The following is a 16528-nucleotide window of genomic DNA, read 5'->3' as shown; positions in this document are numbered from 1 at the left end:
TAATTAGTATCAGCTCCTTAATAGTTATATGTTAACTAATATAATTCGTGCTTGAACAATTTGTATTTTATTGTTGTTATTCGGGAAGTTATTTTCATGTAGACTACTTAATGTTGCTAAGTACTAAACGACTGTGCAATATGTTAAATGTTTAAAAATTGTTTTGTATTTTGGTTAATGTTTGAGTTTCTTTGTTGTCTATACAGTGATGAGAATGATTAGTTATATTTGTCTACTACCTACTTAGAACTTTTATACATGTTTAAGTGTCTGTATTTGTTGACAGTACATATTTTCTGTATATGCTGCTTTAAACTCAAAAATTTGAATAATTCCATATTCAAAAAATGTACTTCTTGTGTAAGTATAAAATTGAATACAATTTATATTCTATTACCATAACAGAAAAAATATATATTGCAATTCTTAACAGAGTTCTCTTTTAAGAGATTTTACATTTGTGATCTCTTTAAATATTTTGGAATTTGATCGTGATAATTTGCATCAATAAAAAAAATTGTAATTAAAGAATGCAAATAAATGGTTTTATTAAAGTAGTAATTAGTGTTAGCTCATTAATAGTTATATGTTAACTAATATTGTTCGAGCTTGAACAATTTGTATTATTTGTATTAGAAAAATAAGTTCCATGTAGACTGCTTAATGTTGTACAATGTGAGCTTGAACAATTTGTATTAGGAAAGTAAGTTTCATGTAGACTTCTTAATGTTGTAAAGAACTAAACAACTGTGTAATGTGTTAAATGTTTAAAAATTGTTTTAAATTTTTAATGTTTTTGTCTATAAAGTGATGAGAATCATTAGTTAATATTTGTCTGCTACCTACTTATAACTGTTATACAAATTGAAGTTGTTATACACATTTTGTTACTATTATACATATTTAATCTATTGACGCTACATATTTTCCATATCTGCTGTTTTAAACTGTATTGCTTCTGTAATTATAAAATTTAACAATTTATAATCTAAATGCCGTAAGAGAAAAAAAAAAATTCCAATTGTTAGTCAAGTTTACATTAAGTTCTATTTTCTTTAAATAATTTTGAATTTGATGATGATCATATGCATCAATAAAAAATTTTTAATTAATAAATACGAATAAAAAAATTATTAAAATAGTAATTAGTGTTAGTGCATTAATAATTATATGTTAACTGGTGCTGTTTGAGCTTGAACAATTTTTATTTTCAAAGTAGTTTACTTAATGTCCCAATGAGCTAAACAACAGGGTAATGTGTTAAATGTGTAAAAAAAAAGATTGTGTAAGTGTTTGAATTTCTATGTTGTCTATAAAATGATGAGAATGATTAGTTATATTTGTCTGCTACATACTTGTAACTACATATTTAAGTGTCTGTGTCTGTTGACAATACATATTTTGTGTATGTGCTGTTTTAAACTGAAAAATTTGAATAAATTCCATATTCAAAAAATGTACTTGTTTTGTTTTTTTCTATATTAATTATAAGTGAAGTATTGTTCTGTAGATTTTTATTTACTGGTAAAGTTTACCTTATTTTAGAAGAAACAATTCTAGTTTTTTTACTTCAGATCTTTGGCTTATTGAAAAAGAACACTAATTTGTATCTACTCATAGTACATACAGTGTATGTTAGAGCTTATACCGCTTGTAAAGAAATTCCTGTTGGCAAGCTTGAAGTCAAAGTTAAATCTTTTGTTAGTGTTGTAAGGAATCTTATTGTTTACAACCCTTCCTTTATATCTTCTAATTTCTTAAAGGGTGACAGAAGGTTTCTTAAGGGAGGGTGAAGATTTTTGAACTATGTCATGCACAGATTTAAGAGATAATTGGAGTTAGGAATTGAAAATAAATTTTTATCTCGTAACTTCTAAGCATTTGCAGCTGTTGAAAAGCTTCCAGTGCAGAAGTTCATAAAAATGGAACAATAGTTCGTCCAATTTCAATAATAATAATAATAAACTATCTTCAATGCATTTGCTTGATTTGAATTTTCCTCTAATCTTCTACACTAGGTGGAAAGAGGTGAAATTTTAAATTTAAGTACAAGCTGCTAAGCCTAAAGTTTGCCTACACAAATGCCGAAGAATACAAATTATATTTTAAAAACTGGGGGTAGCTTTCCTTTATACCAATTAATAATTGTAAATGAAATATTCAAATGCTCAACAGATAAGATTTTAGTTCCAATATTAACTAAGGAGACGATTTTTTCCTCCAATATAAATGAAAAGTCAAACGATAAATTCTTACTTTCCATCATAAAATGCTTATGTTTGCATTTAATGGAAAGTAGAATATTTGCAAACAATACTTAATTTCTTCAAATAGGTTTATAAAGCAGAGATAAAATTTCAGTTCTTGCCGACTAATACAAATAATTGGCATTTGCTAAAATCTTCAAATATTTTCAATAATATAAACTTTGCAACAATCTCAGATTTGTACATAATTTATATAATATTTGACTTTATTTTGCAATAAATACTTAATTGTTCGTTAGCAATAAAAACATTACCCATGGTTGTTTCATTATGTAATATTTCCTTTTTACTTTTTGTATACGAAGCTACAGAGAAGGTATTGTTAATAATCACGAGAGTTTGAAGAATCTCCAAAGAAAGAAGAAAATGTTTTAGATTTCCCTATGTTCAAAAAATACATTTTTGGAAAATTTCTGTCTGTGAGAAGCATAACTCAAAAACGTTTTGAGCTAACAGAATTAAATTTGGCATATGGCCTTTACCCCAAATTTGTAGATTTTTTTTAAATCCAATTTTGGGCAAAATTTCTGTGGAAGTTTGTCAATCCAGCTATTCAAATAAAATTTAACAGTATAACTTCAAAACGAAGAGAGCTAGATAGATGAAATTCGATGCACAGAATAAAAATCTGTAGTGTAGATTTTCGGATACTATTAAAAGTTGTGAGGAATTAATGGCCAAAAGAAGAAAAAAAATCACCCAACAGAGTCAGTAAAAATCTAAATTTAAGCCATAGGTTTCTTTGTATACCAAGGCAATCTTTGGGATGACACCTTTATTAATGAGAATATGGGAAGAAGCTTTGGTCACTCCCGACGGTTAATTTATCATATTAGGAGTATCGAGAAGGTATTGTAAATAACAATTTGTAATCGTCAAATAGTTTAAATTCGTGATTGTGGGGAATTTCTTCGTTTCGGATCTAAAAACATATTTTTGGCATATTGACTGTCTATCAATCAGTCAGTTTGTCTGTGACAAAGATAATTCAAAAATGATTTGAGGTAGACAAATGGAATTTCATGCACGGTCTTTTCATCAAATTTATAGATGTCAATCAAATTTTGAGTAAAATCCTTTCTAAGAAAGACAATCTCTCCTGCTGCTTCAGTACAAATAAGGTGAGTACTTACTGAACGCAAACAGCTGTGTAAATAAAATTAGTACATAGGTATGGAATCTAAAATATAGAAACTTGAAAGACGTAGGTTATTGGGATTTATAGCTACAATGGCTGTTATCCCCATCTAAAATATAGATTCTTATCAAATTTTGCACAAGTTTGAACCAAATCTGTCAAGCTGTTGCCCATCTGTCGGTCCGTATTCTATGACGCATGTAAATGCGATTATTCATAAGCACAATGACTTAAATCAATAAAATTCGGTATATTGTCTCGTGACTACAATCGGCACTTCTGATAGATAAGATCCTATCTATCGGAGGAGCCCACAACATTTATTTTCAAAATAGATTCTGTAAAAAATGGTAGATTCATGCAAAAGATCTATGCTTTGTAACTACCGTGCACCGCGATAGTGATCGTCCTGTCAGTGTCTTACCCAAGGTCCATTACTTTGAAAAGCAAAGAAAATTAATTGGAAGGTATGCGAGAATGTTTCAGGAAGTCCATTTCCGTTGTTAGTTTAAAGAAGGTGGAATTTGAAGAGAATAACTTAGATTAAAAAGAATCTACCTTTGCCTTTCAGCTTGCCACGATTTTTTTTTCGTATATTAATAACCTGTGATCTATTGGAGGCGTGGTGACGCTTTATAAGTCAGATAACAGCTACGAGACATGAGAAATTTCTTTTGTCTTGTGGTCATGTTACTCGGCTACTAACCCAGAGGTTGCGAGTTCGGTCCTCGCTTATCGCTAATAGCAACAGAGGTGTCGGTATATCTCGCGTCGAAAGAAAAAGTGATATACGTATTTATTTAATTTGAGTCTTTTGATAATTTGGTTTCAGTGTATCTCTCTTACTAACGAAAGTGAAAAAATGCGTTCGGCTTACAACTCTCCTACTTACCTGCAACCTAGTGCTCTTTCAAGTTTTTCCTTTAAAAAAAAACATAAAAATAGTTCTTTCCAAAAAGTATTTTGAAAAATAAAAAAATTGTGAACAAATGGAAATAAAAGATTTATAGGTGAGCACAAACTTCAGAAAGTTAATCAACCACGCTCTCTTATGTATTTAGAAACCATGTGTTTAATCGTTAATGGACTGCCTAAGTTATTTTCAAACGTAAACGAAGTAACCGTGATATTTAACTATTTAAATCAAAGAATACTGGCAACACCTAAATTATACCAAAAGTTAGTAAAAATATACTTCAATTTCAACTTGGGCTACAATCTATATGAACCGAAACCGCAGCATATATATATATCATGTGGACCCGGAAAGTCCCGTTTATTTGAAATTTCTTTTGGAGTTTGATGCGTACTTTGAGCCGGGTAAGTTTTTGCTCTCGGTGTTATTTGTTCATAATTTATACTTAAAAATATTACTTCATTTTAATAGAATAATTGCTTTGATCCTGCCTTAAATGATTCTTAAATATTTTTAAGATATTCAAATATTTGCTTCATCCAAACTATTCGACTATCGTTCATCATCCGAAATCTACGTTTTATGTAAGGTTATACAAAAAACTTTTTACATGCTCAATTTTGATGAAAAAATTTGTGATATCATGAATGTTAATTTAAATAGGATATATTTAAGACAACATCAATAAAAGTTTTAATTAAATAATTTGTCAAAAAATTGTAATCATAAGCAAAAACAAATTTTCTTAATGTAAAATAACGTACGAAATTAGAGCTATTAAATTTTATGTTGCATTTTGAAGAATAGAATGTCGTTCTGTTTTATTACATCCAAACCATTCTGATGGGGTGACAAAGAAATATTTTTTTGTGTCTTTGTAGCAAATTTTTAATACTTATGTGCAACATTTCTTTGTTTTCTAGTTTTTGAATAATTAGTTTCATCCTGAAAATTACATAATATATATAATTTTTTTCCAAAAAAATCTTCTTATCACTTATCTGGATTTATCATTTTCATATTTCTTTATAAATTTTCTTGTTGATTAAAGTAAAAATTTATTTGCTGCTTAAGTTTTTACTTTGTCAAATTTAAAAGAATAGACAAATCTTTTGAATTCAAATTTAAGCTTGTAATAGACTTGCAATTTCAAAAGGAATTTAAATTTTAATTACAATCATTTAGTTTTCTATTCTATTTCTTAATTATATCAAGTTTTTAAAACTGATGCCATAAGGTTTTAAAACTGTATAGTTTTTAGAATAAATATATTTTTCTTAGTTTATTATAACCAAGTACCAAGATGTTTGTAGAAAATAAATTATTATAGGTAATGCAAATATTTATTTATTCTAAATTTGCTTACTATTTAAATGTTTAATTTTTTTACCTATTTTAGCTTGTATTTTATTGCATTTAATTCATATAATTGCAATTTTTAAACTCACTAAACTTTTTTAATAATGAATGCTAGTATCTTATAACTTTAACCAAACAATTCTTGTATATATATATATTGTATATTTTAGAAACAACTGTAACGATTTGGATCAAATTGCATATTCAGTTAAGGTTTTGCTTTTAAGTTTATCTATATAGGTGTCTTTCCTGAAAAAACACACTTGATCGCAAACACACACACAAACAAACAACATTTTTTTTAATAAATAAATATTGACATGCGGCTGGCTATACATGACCTGCATAAGCGTATCAGAGATAAAGTAGTGGTTAGGGCTTTGGACTCCCATGTATTTTTCTCGTGTTTGATCTCACATTTGCAATTCAATTAGATTTTGCTTATCTTATATCTTTAAACAAGCAATTCTTGTGTTTATATAAATTAATTTTGTGTATCTCGGAAACGGCTCTAATGCTTTGGATCAACTTTTATATTTAGATAAGATTTTGCTTTTTAAGTTTATCTACATAGGTGTCTTTCCTGAAAAAACATGATTTTACAAAAATAAAAAAATAAAAACAATTTTTTACAATAAGAATTAGAGCCTTTTTCTGCTTGCTCTCATTTTAACAATTTCATATAGTACCATCCCATAAATTTTTGTAGTACATGCATTGTTGCCTTAGGATTATAACCTACTGGTACCACAAAATTTTGTGAGATGGCGCTGATTGATGTGAAATGAGAAAAGATTGAAAAATATTCATTTGTATTTATAATATACATAATCTGTATATGATTCATATCTAAATATTTTCTTGACCCCCCCCCCTTACACACACAATTTTGCCAAAAAAAAAAAAACTGCTGAGTGAAGTTTGGCCTCCCAGATATTATTTGTAATATGACATATTTTTTTATCTATTATTTGTGCCCTTTAAAAATTTACCCACTATGTATATTAAGGTGATTTATAAAATAAATCATTAAATTTAAAATAATTAGCAAAAGCAAAGAACCTATCCCATAACCATTATATAAATTTTGCAAATTTTTATTTAATGCAAAATTTAATTACATTAAGCACACCAATAATGCTCTGCTGCCAATAATACTACACTTAAGTATACCAATAATACTACAAACACAAACTGCTTTCCAGAAAATTTCAAAAATACTATTTAACTCTAATCTCTGTGAAAGCAACCCTCAGCAGGTATCTCCTCACTACTAATAAATAAAATATTTACTGTATTGATTTTACGTATTTTATACGACAGCTCGTGACCTTTAGATATGTTATCAAGGGCCGTCTGCCCTTCTGCTTCCATTTTCAGGAGATATTGCAAATTAAAAAATATGGCAAAATTCCCATTCTAAACAACTGGAGTAGTTTTGCCAGTTAATTTCATCTGGTTGTAAGCATAGCTAACCAATCTGAATGGTTTATTATGCAATTATTATTGTTATTGTAAAATGTATTTTATCAAAAATGGTTAACATAACTGACATAATAACATTAATGTATATGTATTATGCTGAAAGTGGTTAATTTAATATGATTAACTTAGACATGTCAATCATCTTTCATTTACTGCATCTCATCACAATAGAAGAATGATAAAAATTTGATTATAACAGTAAAAGTAATTGAAAATAAAAGTATTATTTTAATTATTCTTGCACAAGAATAATAAAGCATTCTGATTAGCTAGTTATATTTGGTAATTATTATCATATACATTTTATCCAATCTAACAAATACATTGGCTAGAATAAAATATGCATACAGTCACTACAAACCAAACTCAGAAACTTAGGAAAAAACTTGTTCTGCCAAAATATTTTAATTAAAATGAATTAGAAAAATGCTAAATGATTTTTTAGCAGTGAATTTATTGTACAGCTGAAAACAGAACCAAATAGCACCAATTCATAAATTGTAATTAACATTTTAGAAATAAAAGTAAAATTTGTGAAAAAGAACCTGTAAACGAAACTCGGATATCTCACAATTCAGTACAAAATAATTGCAACTCACTCTAGGTAAAAATTACTGCTAATAATATGGTTACCATTCTAGTTGTTCAAAGGGATTTCCCAATAGTGTTTTTTTTTTCATTTATTAAAGTAATTCATTAAAGTAAACATTAATTTAATTAAAATGTCAAGGCAAAGGGGCCAAATGAGCCTTGAGGTAAGAAAATTGGTTGTTAAGTATGCTGAAGATGGAAAGTCTGCACCAAAAATATCAGAGTTTGTAGACAAAAGTAATTCAGTGGTTCATGACATCATAAAACGCTTCAAAACCAATAATCATATGGTAAATAAGCCTAAGACAGTCCAAAATAAGACTTTCACTGAAGCGGATCTGCAATCTTTAATAAGAAAAAGGAAAGTAAATAATGGTTTTCTTAATATAGAAAAGCTAGCTATTATTGTTGAAAAGGAATTAGTAAAAGAAAGTCAGCCTATCAGTGATAATAAATGTGCTCTATAAGGCGGGGAGAAAAGAAGACAAAAGTCTCATAAATAGGTGAAATCAGATCCAAGACTTAAATTTGCCAAAACAGGGATTTAAATTTGAAAGGAGTGAGAAAACAAGGCCTTGTCTTATTTACTGATGAGAGCAAATTTGACATTTTTGAATCCATTGACAAGCCTTATATCGGGAGAAAATCAAACAAGGAATTGCACACAAAAAATTTGAAAGTAACTATGAAAGATGGCGGCGGATCAGTAATGATCTGGGGCATCACTTTCAACTACTGGCCCAGGAACCCTGTATTTTATAGATAGGAGAATGGATCAGAATGTATACTTCGACATTTTAAAGAAAAAATTTGCCCCATGTGTGCAGAAACTTTCTCTTGGCAATGACTGGTGATTTTATTAGGATAATGATCTGAAACATAAAGCTTATTGGATGCGCTCCTGGCTCTTATATAATTGTCCTCACGCTATGGACACACCATCCCAAAGCCTTGATATAAATCCCATTGAAAAGTCATGGAAATACCTTGAGAAAAAAGTCAGAGAGCACGTCATTTCCAATAAAGATGAATTGAAAAGAGTATTGCTGGAATGGCAAAATATTGAACGTAATTTTTGTGAAAAATTGATGCAATATATGCCTGAATGTCTTAAAATGGTTATAAAAAAACAAGGGCTTGCATACAAAATATTAATTTATTGGAAATATTAACTAGTTTCCAAAATTGTTTTCATTTACCCGAGTTTGAATTCTGCATTATTTTTTGCTTTGTTTTGTTTTGATCATAATTTCTGGTTAAAATGAATTGATTTATAATTTTTTTATTTGTTTTTATAATTGCAATAAATATACTATTGGAAATTTATTTAACTATGTTTCTTATCATTTTTGATTTAAAAATTCTGCTTGTATTAGTATCTTTTCTTTGGTGTCTGAGTTTGGCTTGAAGTGACTATATATTTAAGAAATATCCATGTTTGTATAACATGTTTATTTCTTAACATTTTACAAAATCAGAAACATGTGTCAGTTGTATTGGTAAGTTACACATTTCAAGTAAATGGATATTATGGATTATTCTTTTAATGGATCTCATTAACTAGCTGAAATATTGGACACTACTTTGTTTACACAATGAGTTCTAAAAAGTTCAATAATGGTGCTAATATACAATAAGTTATCATTAAGAGTTTCCAAGTATTTATTTGGGGTCATGCTAGCATAATTACTCTTAGAATATATTATTATTGAAATAAAAAAAATTAGCTAATCAAATATACTAATTATTTGTTATATATATATATTCAAATTCTTTTGAAATGTGAAATTTTTTATCTTGAATGAAAAAAAAAAAAATAATGTTTGCATTTTACCATTCATATTTGATTTCATCCCTAATTGATCATGTATATTATTTACATGGAGAATTTCAAATTATTTCTTTAAATCAATGACCAGCTGATAGTTTAACCTTGAATTTAAAGTTAATTATTTACTAAATACTGAAATTTGGTACTTTATCATAAAATGCATATTTTTAATAGTACATTTTTTGTGCAACTAAAAATTTGAATCTATCAATTAATTTATTGATTATTTTAAGTCATTGTAGTACAGACAGATTAGCCAAACAAGTTTTTTTTGGTTTTATGGTAAAAAGAACTATTCCACACCATTCCAAAAAATTTGTAGGTAAATTTTTATTTAATGTAACAAAGCAAATGTCATCTTAAGACATTAGCCAATTAAGCCTCACTGCCATGATAAAGAAAAGCTTATACTACCGATACAGAAAAAGTATACTGATTACAAATTTTAAATATTCCTGGAAAGCTCAAAAGTGTTACTGTTTATTATTTTTGATACTTAGGTTAATAAATACAAAATTTACTTACTGCATTTAATGTATCTGTCATTTTTCTATTACAGCAAAAAATTTAAAATTATAATTACCAAAAGATTGCTCTGAATAAGTAGTTGAAACTGCTACTGCGAACACTTGCATATCATTGATTCTGCTAGAAGGTATGATTTTTTATTGTTTTATAATTAATTGTTGATATTATAGATAATCAACTATTTTAAGAAAGCATTTAAATAGTTAAAACATTAATTTTATATGATACAGTAAGAAAAAATTATTACTAATTTTTATTTCATGCAATTTCATCTGATATTTGTCCTTCAAGTTTTAAGTAATTTAATATGTTTTTTAATTAAGATTATATGGCATATGAATGCAGAATATAAGCATAAATATTCCTTGCTATTCCATGATTAATTGAAACACATTAATTTGACATATGAATTTATTTAATCATTCTAATTTTAATCTACTTGGAAGGAGAGAAATTAATTTCAAATATATATTGTTCTAGATTAATTAAAATTTGATGAATATTTGAAATGAAGTATATTATTTAGCATTGTCTTATAAACTTATTATTGCAGATGGGACGCAAGGGTTCTCGATTATTGCATTTCTTGCAAGATGGTTTGATTAAGAAGAAGTACCAAAATTTGTTTTTTGTGGATGAATCGAAGTTCATATTCAGCATAAATTTGCCTCACAAAACTAGAAAGTTAAATAAGGAGGATGAGCAGCTTTTTAAAGTAAGCAAATCTTTCATATGTATATTTTTATCATTTGTTTCATGTTTGTGTGGAATTTTGTAATCCATTTTTCATTCTGTGAGAGTTTTTAAATTTTTTACTCTTTCGAAATATTGAGGAAAATTCACTAATATTTTTGGAATATAATTACCATTAAATTAAATAATTAATTAAATTTTCAGTAACAAATTATAAATATTTCCATCTGTTGGAAATTGGAAGAAAAATTAATTTCACGAGTCTAAGATATTTATAATAATGAATACTTAATGTACAGTAACTTAATGAATACTTAATGTTAATAAACAAAACTTTACTATGACAATTAAAATAATATAGCTCAATTATCAGGCAGTTTGATAGGATCATGGAAATTACATCTAAACAAAATTTCTGAAATATAACATAATCAACCTTCCTAATGAACCAATACTCCTCTGCATTTTACTTGTTCTGAGACAACTATTATTTGGTCATGTTAAACTAGTAACTTATATCAGCGCTTTTATGTTAGGTTGGCCGTGAACAAAAAATGCATTTAATATCATGTTACTTCTTTGAACATAAACTTTTTTTTCCCAAATTTTCGAATATAAATTTTCTGTACTTGTTATGGTAGCAGGCATTTAGTGGCTCATATGAATACAAAGAATGATACTTTACAGTAAAATTTACTCTTCAGTGAAAACAAGTAACTAAATGGAAAAATACGCTCGTCTCACTGAATTCAGGATATAAATTTGCATTTACAGGTTTCACACTATGCAAAAGATTATATATTAAAATTTTATTTTGGTGAAATCTACTAATCGGTACTCTTTCATATCATTAACAGATGTAAATCATCAATAACATTTTCCTGTCTCGCCATGATGGCTTGACATTCAATATGAAGAAGATGGATTTCAAATGAATGAAATTTGTGACATATGACTTTTCATACTATAATAATTCTTTTAAAGAAGTGATATATTTAAATTAAAGATGTTTTTGACCAGTGTCACAAAACAATGTTTAATTTTTTAAAAATTTAAACTTGCCCAAGTTAACAACAATTGCTCAATTTTTCCCATATGTTATATTTTTGTATTTAGAAAATTTAAGTATTTATTTATTTCAGGATTGGTATGAATTGAAAGATGATGAGTATGTTTTTGGATCTAAAGATTATACAATTGCAAAACAAGCTCTTATAGCTTCTTTGAAAAAATCTGATTATTTTGAAAAAGTTGCCAGCAGTCGTGGAAAGATAACTTACAGAATCTTAAGTAATACTGAAACCAAAGGTAATATTTCTAATATTTTATTATAATTGTTTGTATTGAATTAATTATATTTGTTTTTAATTTTTAAAAAAAAGTATGTTTGTTCTTTGTCTAAGATATTTTTGTTGTTTATTGTTATGTATACATATATTGCAAAGAATTCTGTCAATCCCGTGCTTATCAACATAAAATTCAGAGATTAATTTCTAACTTAATATTTATATTTATTGACTCTATTTTTTCTTTTTATCTGATTAGATATTATATCTAGTCAGATCATATTATCTGACTTGGTTAGATATCTTACTATGACTTGTGAGCAGGCGTTGAAAGGTTTAATTTGTAATTGCAATTTATAAATGTAACACTGGTAAATTTCTAAGTTTTAAAAATCACTCACGTCAAGTGTTTATATATTGATTAGTGATTTCTTTTAAATTCTTTTTAAATATTTTTTTTACCGTTGTTTTCGGGCAATCATTGAATTTATCATTTTTTAGTGTTATTATTTTATTGATTATTATAATTCTTACATTTTATCTTAAGAGACTTAACAATAAAACAATATTTTTAAAGAGATATCTGATAAAAGTAAAAATTTATTTGGAAGAATTATAGTTTCAAGTTTATTTACATTATTTATTTTTACAACATTTTAAGCAGTAAATTATTTTCTGTTAATGAATTTTAATTCTTAGAAATGAACTATTGAAGAATATAAAGGGTACTTCTTAAATTTTATTCAAAGCTACAAAATTGAGGGAAAAAATACTGCACTTATATAATTTGGAATATTATACAACATTTTAAAAAAATTCACTTTGAAATTAAACATGCAAAAATGCCTGTTTGACACATGGAAGATATGTAGCCATAGCAATTCAATCTTCTTTGCAGAAGACTAATTCTTCTTAGAATTGAGAAGTTTGACAATAAAATATTTTTTCAAAAATTGATATAATACAAGATTAAGATTTTTAAAATTAAAATATTATGTTTTAAATTGGTGTTTAATCTTACAGATAATATGCTTATTGTATTTTGTTACAGAGAGAAAAGGACTGATGAAGGAACTTAAGAAACAAAATGAAGTTAAAAAAGAAGTTCCTCATATTGATAACTCTGTACCATCAGTAGAATCAGGATATGGCAGTGGAGTAGATTCACCATCAAGTGGTAATTCTATGGAGCCACTGAATGATAATTTGATTATTTCAAGGGATAATAAATTATCTCAAGCTTTTAATTCTTTGGAAGCAAGCTATACTGTTGAATTGAAGGGTACCTTATCATCAGTAGAATCCAGTAACGGCAGAGGCGGAGATTCACCATTAAAAGATAATTCTACAGATCCATTAAATAATGGTGGCAATTCATGTGGCAATGAGTTATCACAATCCTTAGAGGAAAACATCTTATCTGATATTATGAATTTAATGGATTTCTGTTCTGAGAATCCTGAGTTAAGCAGTCCAACTTTAAAAGAGGATTATCTGTCTGAAAATGATTCAATAAAAAGATGGAATTTTTTACAAGTAACAAACATATCCGATGAAGATTTAAATGATTTATTCATAAAAGGTATTGCAGCTTTAAATCCCAATGTTTCAACTGCAAATAAGAATAACCTTCACATTCACGCTTCAAAAATGCAAAGTATAGGTGAACTGCCTATGGAATGTCAAGATATCTTAAATGAAGAGTTGAACAACAAACAAGTGGAAAATATTTCAGCTGTTAATCCTCATCTTTCTATGGCTTATGAAGAAAATATTCCCGAGCAGATTTCTTCATCACAAAGTATGTAGAAAATTTTCCTTTTTAATTTTAATCTTTTGTTTTTATTTCATTTGCATTGCTATTTCACACTATTCTAAAATATTCAAACTTGAAAGTTATTATTATATATGAATCATGTTCTTTTAAGATATGTATGAAAATGTAAAGCTTTCCCTAAATTTTTACATTTGTTCATATTCAAGGATCACTGCTGCAAAAATTTATTGCTGATTTAAAATTTAGTAAAGAAGTTTATGTATTATTTTTTAAAATTTTTAAATTCTCTTAGTCAGGAATTTTTGCTTGTCATACAAATACAATGCATAATATTTTTTGAAGGATGATATTATGAGTAAAATTGTGAAGATGTTGAATTTTTGAATTCTTTAATTTGCAAAGGAAATTATAAGAAAACAATGCTATGTTTGAATAAAGCAGTCTTGCTTATAACACTATGAAAAGAAAACCTTAAGGTCAGACATTAGGTCATTCTGACCAATGGAAATAAGTGCTTTAATTATAATTCGTTTATTTGCATTAATCTATTTATATCTTAATATTTATTGGTAAACAAAGGTTAATGATTTTTTTTTGTGCTGAAAAATTTTTTTTTCATAAATCTAACCAAAATTATGATTATTATTCTGCTTAGTTATGTTTAGAGTTAATTTAATATAAAATACAGATAATAATTAAATTTGCATTTCAAGATTTTTTTTTTTTTTTTTTTTTTGTATTTTACAAAAGTTTAAAACACACACATACACACGCACACACATTCCAATGAGTATGATTTTTTAATAATAATTTTGATCAAAATTATCAAAAATGAAATGAGATAAAACTTTATTAAGGTGAATGGTAATTCTTTTGGTAGAAAAGTCAAATAATTAATCACTATAAAATACATAATATTTGATCATAAATTGTGATCATTATATACAGGATTGTGCATTCCATATTATTTCTTTTTGGGAACTTAATTGCTGTGAAATCAATGCATATAAATTAAATCTTTATTTAACTATAGAAATCCTTTAATGTTGAACTTCATTTCTGTGTTTGTACTATGTATATGCAGTGTATCAGTATGTAATAAATATTTGAATTTTCAATTCAGATTTTATTATCTTTCAATCTCCCTCCACATAGTATTATAAAAAGTGTTTTATATTATTTTTATTTTTTTTTCAGTGTTAGACTTGCTTTATAAAGTTATGGCTTACTTTTTTCACTCTTTTGTAATTTTAGGTGAGATCAAAATTATGTATGAAGATGCTTCATTTAAAGAAACTGAAGGATTGAAAGCTGACAGAGAAACTAAGTTTGTCATTGATCACCAGATGGCGTTTTTAGACCCTACTGATGATTGTTCAGGTTTTTTCCAAACACCGACTGTCTTAACAAGTATATTAAACACCATTGTTTAATATATAATTTTTGCATTAATGCAAGCATTTGAAAAACGAATTGATTCGTTTTCAAATGATATATGTGTATGGTGGGAACTTAAAGCTAGCCAATTATGTGTATTGTTTTTAAGTCTATTGATTTTAGAATTTGTACTAAAATTATGAATTGCAGTTAATTTAATTTGAAAGATATATATCAGTTTCAATTTGCTTTGATATAAGAAATAAATTATTTGATGTTGCTAAATGTTTAGGAATTATTGAAATTCTGTTATGTTTTAAGCTTAAGTTCCCCCATCAACAGTTCTCTTATGAGAACTGTATGTTTATATTTATGAAGGCAGAATTTCCATTTTTTTGCCTTTAGTACCAAGCACTGGCATAAAGTCTTAACATATAATTGAAATTTATTAATACTCTTTTTAAGGGTTTGAATGGTTTTGGAATTATTTTCCATTATGAGTGAAAATCATTAGTAATTAACATCTTAATTAAATACATTCTGGAAGTTGTTAAATTAATTTAAAATTTGTTTTCTGTTTTGAGAATAATTTCACTTCTAGAATATATAATAATATTGAAAAGAAATGTTAAAATGATTGTTATAAAAACTATAAATTATGTATGTCGTAATGCAGTAGATACTTTTCAGCATCTAACTAGGACAAATTTTTAAAATGTTTTTAATATTAGAAAAAATATTGTTGATATAAAAAAGATTTTTAAAATGTTTTTCCACATATATTGTGAAGTTTGTTTTAAAATTTGCTACTGACATTATTTTATAATGTTTTTGCTAAATGTATGTGCTAATTTTTCCATATGATGCTTTGTAAACTTGGAAAGTCTCTGATATCACCATAATCAATTTAACAATGGCTCAAAATAATGAAATTGTCAAATAAATTCTATTGATAGTTTGTGTCATAATGATAATCAAATGGAAATGGAAAAAAACAAAAAAAAGGACATTCTTTCTTTGATGAGTTACTGCAAATTTATGCATGCAGTTAAAATTAGTTTTAATATACTTTTGTATACTTTTTAGTTTTCATTTGATAAAAGCAAAAAGAAAGAAAAAAAATACTCCTATTGTTTGAACTTATATTAAATCATTTTATTGAATTAGACTTCAGATGTAAAAGTATTTATTGTGTATATATATTAAACTGTAGTCTTACTATTTTAATGTTATGAAACCACTCAAGCTATTTATTCAATTTATGTAGTTTTTATTGTGGT

The 16528-nt window shown here is 26.7% G+C and overlaps 1 protein-coding gene across 1 annotated transcript; it reads left to right on the top strand.

The window, feature by feature from the left end:
- The first annotated feature begins 4652 nt into the window (after positions 1-4652).
- LOC129957423 (uncharacterized) lies at positions 4653-16010 on the top strand. Its single transcript, XM_056069734.1, has 6 exons — positions 4653-4725; positions 10147-10242; positions 10669-10830; positions 11951-12116; positions 13146-13895; positions 15126-16010. Exons 3-6 carry the CDS (start codon positions 10669-10671, stop codon positions 15302-15304), a joined length of 1257 nt encoding a protein of 418 aa, XP_055925709.1. The 5' UTR covers positions 4653-4725; positions 10147-10242; the 3' UTR covers positions 15305-16010.
- The last annotated feature ends 518 nt before the right edge of the window (positions 16011-16528 follow it).

Source organism: Argiope bruennichi, chromosome 11 (assembly GCF_947563725.1).
Source record: "Argiope bruennichi chromosome 11, qqArgBrue1.1, whole genome shotgun sequence".
Taxonomy (NCBI): Eukaryota; Metazoa; Arthropoda; class Arachnida; order Araneae; family Araneidae; genus Argiope; species Argiope bruennichi.
The sequence above is the reverse complement of the archived record's forward strand: the minus strand, read 5'-3'. Positions and strand labels throughout refer to the sequence as shown.

Coding starts and splice junctions, on each gene's coding strand:
- LOC129957423 (XM_056069734.1), top strand. CDS start 10,669: ATGGGACGCAAGGGTTCTCGATTATTGCATTTCTTGCAAGATGGTTTG. Junction 10,831..11,950: donor AGGATGAGCAGCTTTTTAAA/GTAAGCAAATCT, acceptor TATTTATTTCAG/GATTGGTATGAATTGAAAGA. Junction 13,896..15,125: donor GCAGATTTCTTCATCACAAA/GTATGTAGAAAA, acceptor TTGTAATTTTAG/GTGAGATCAAAATTATGTAT.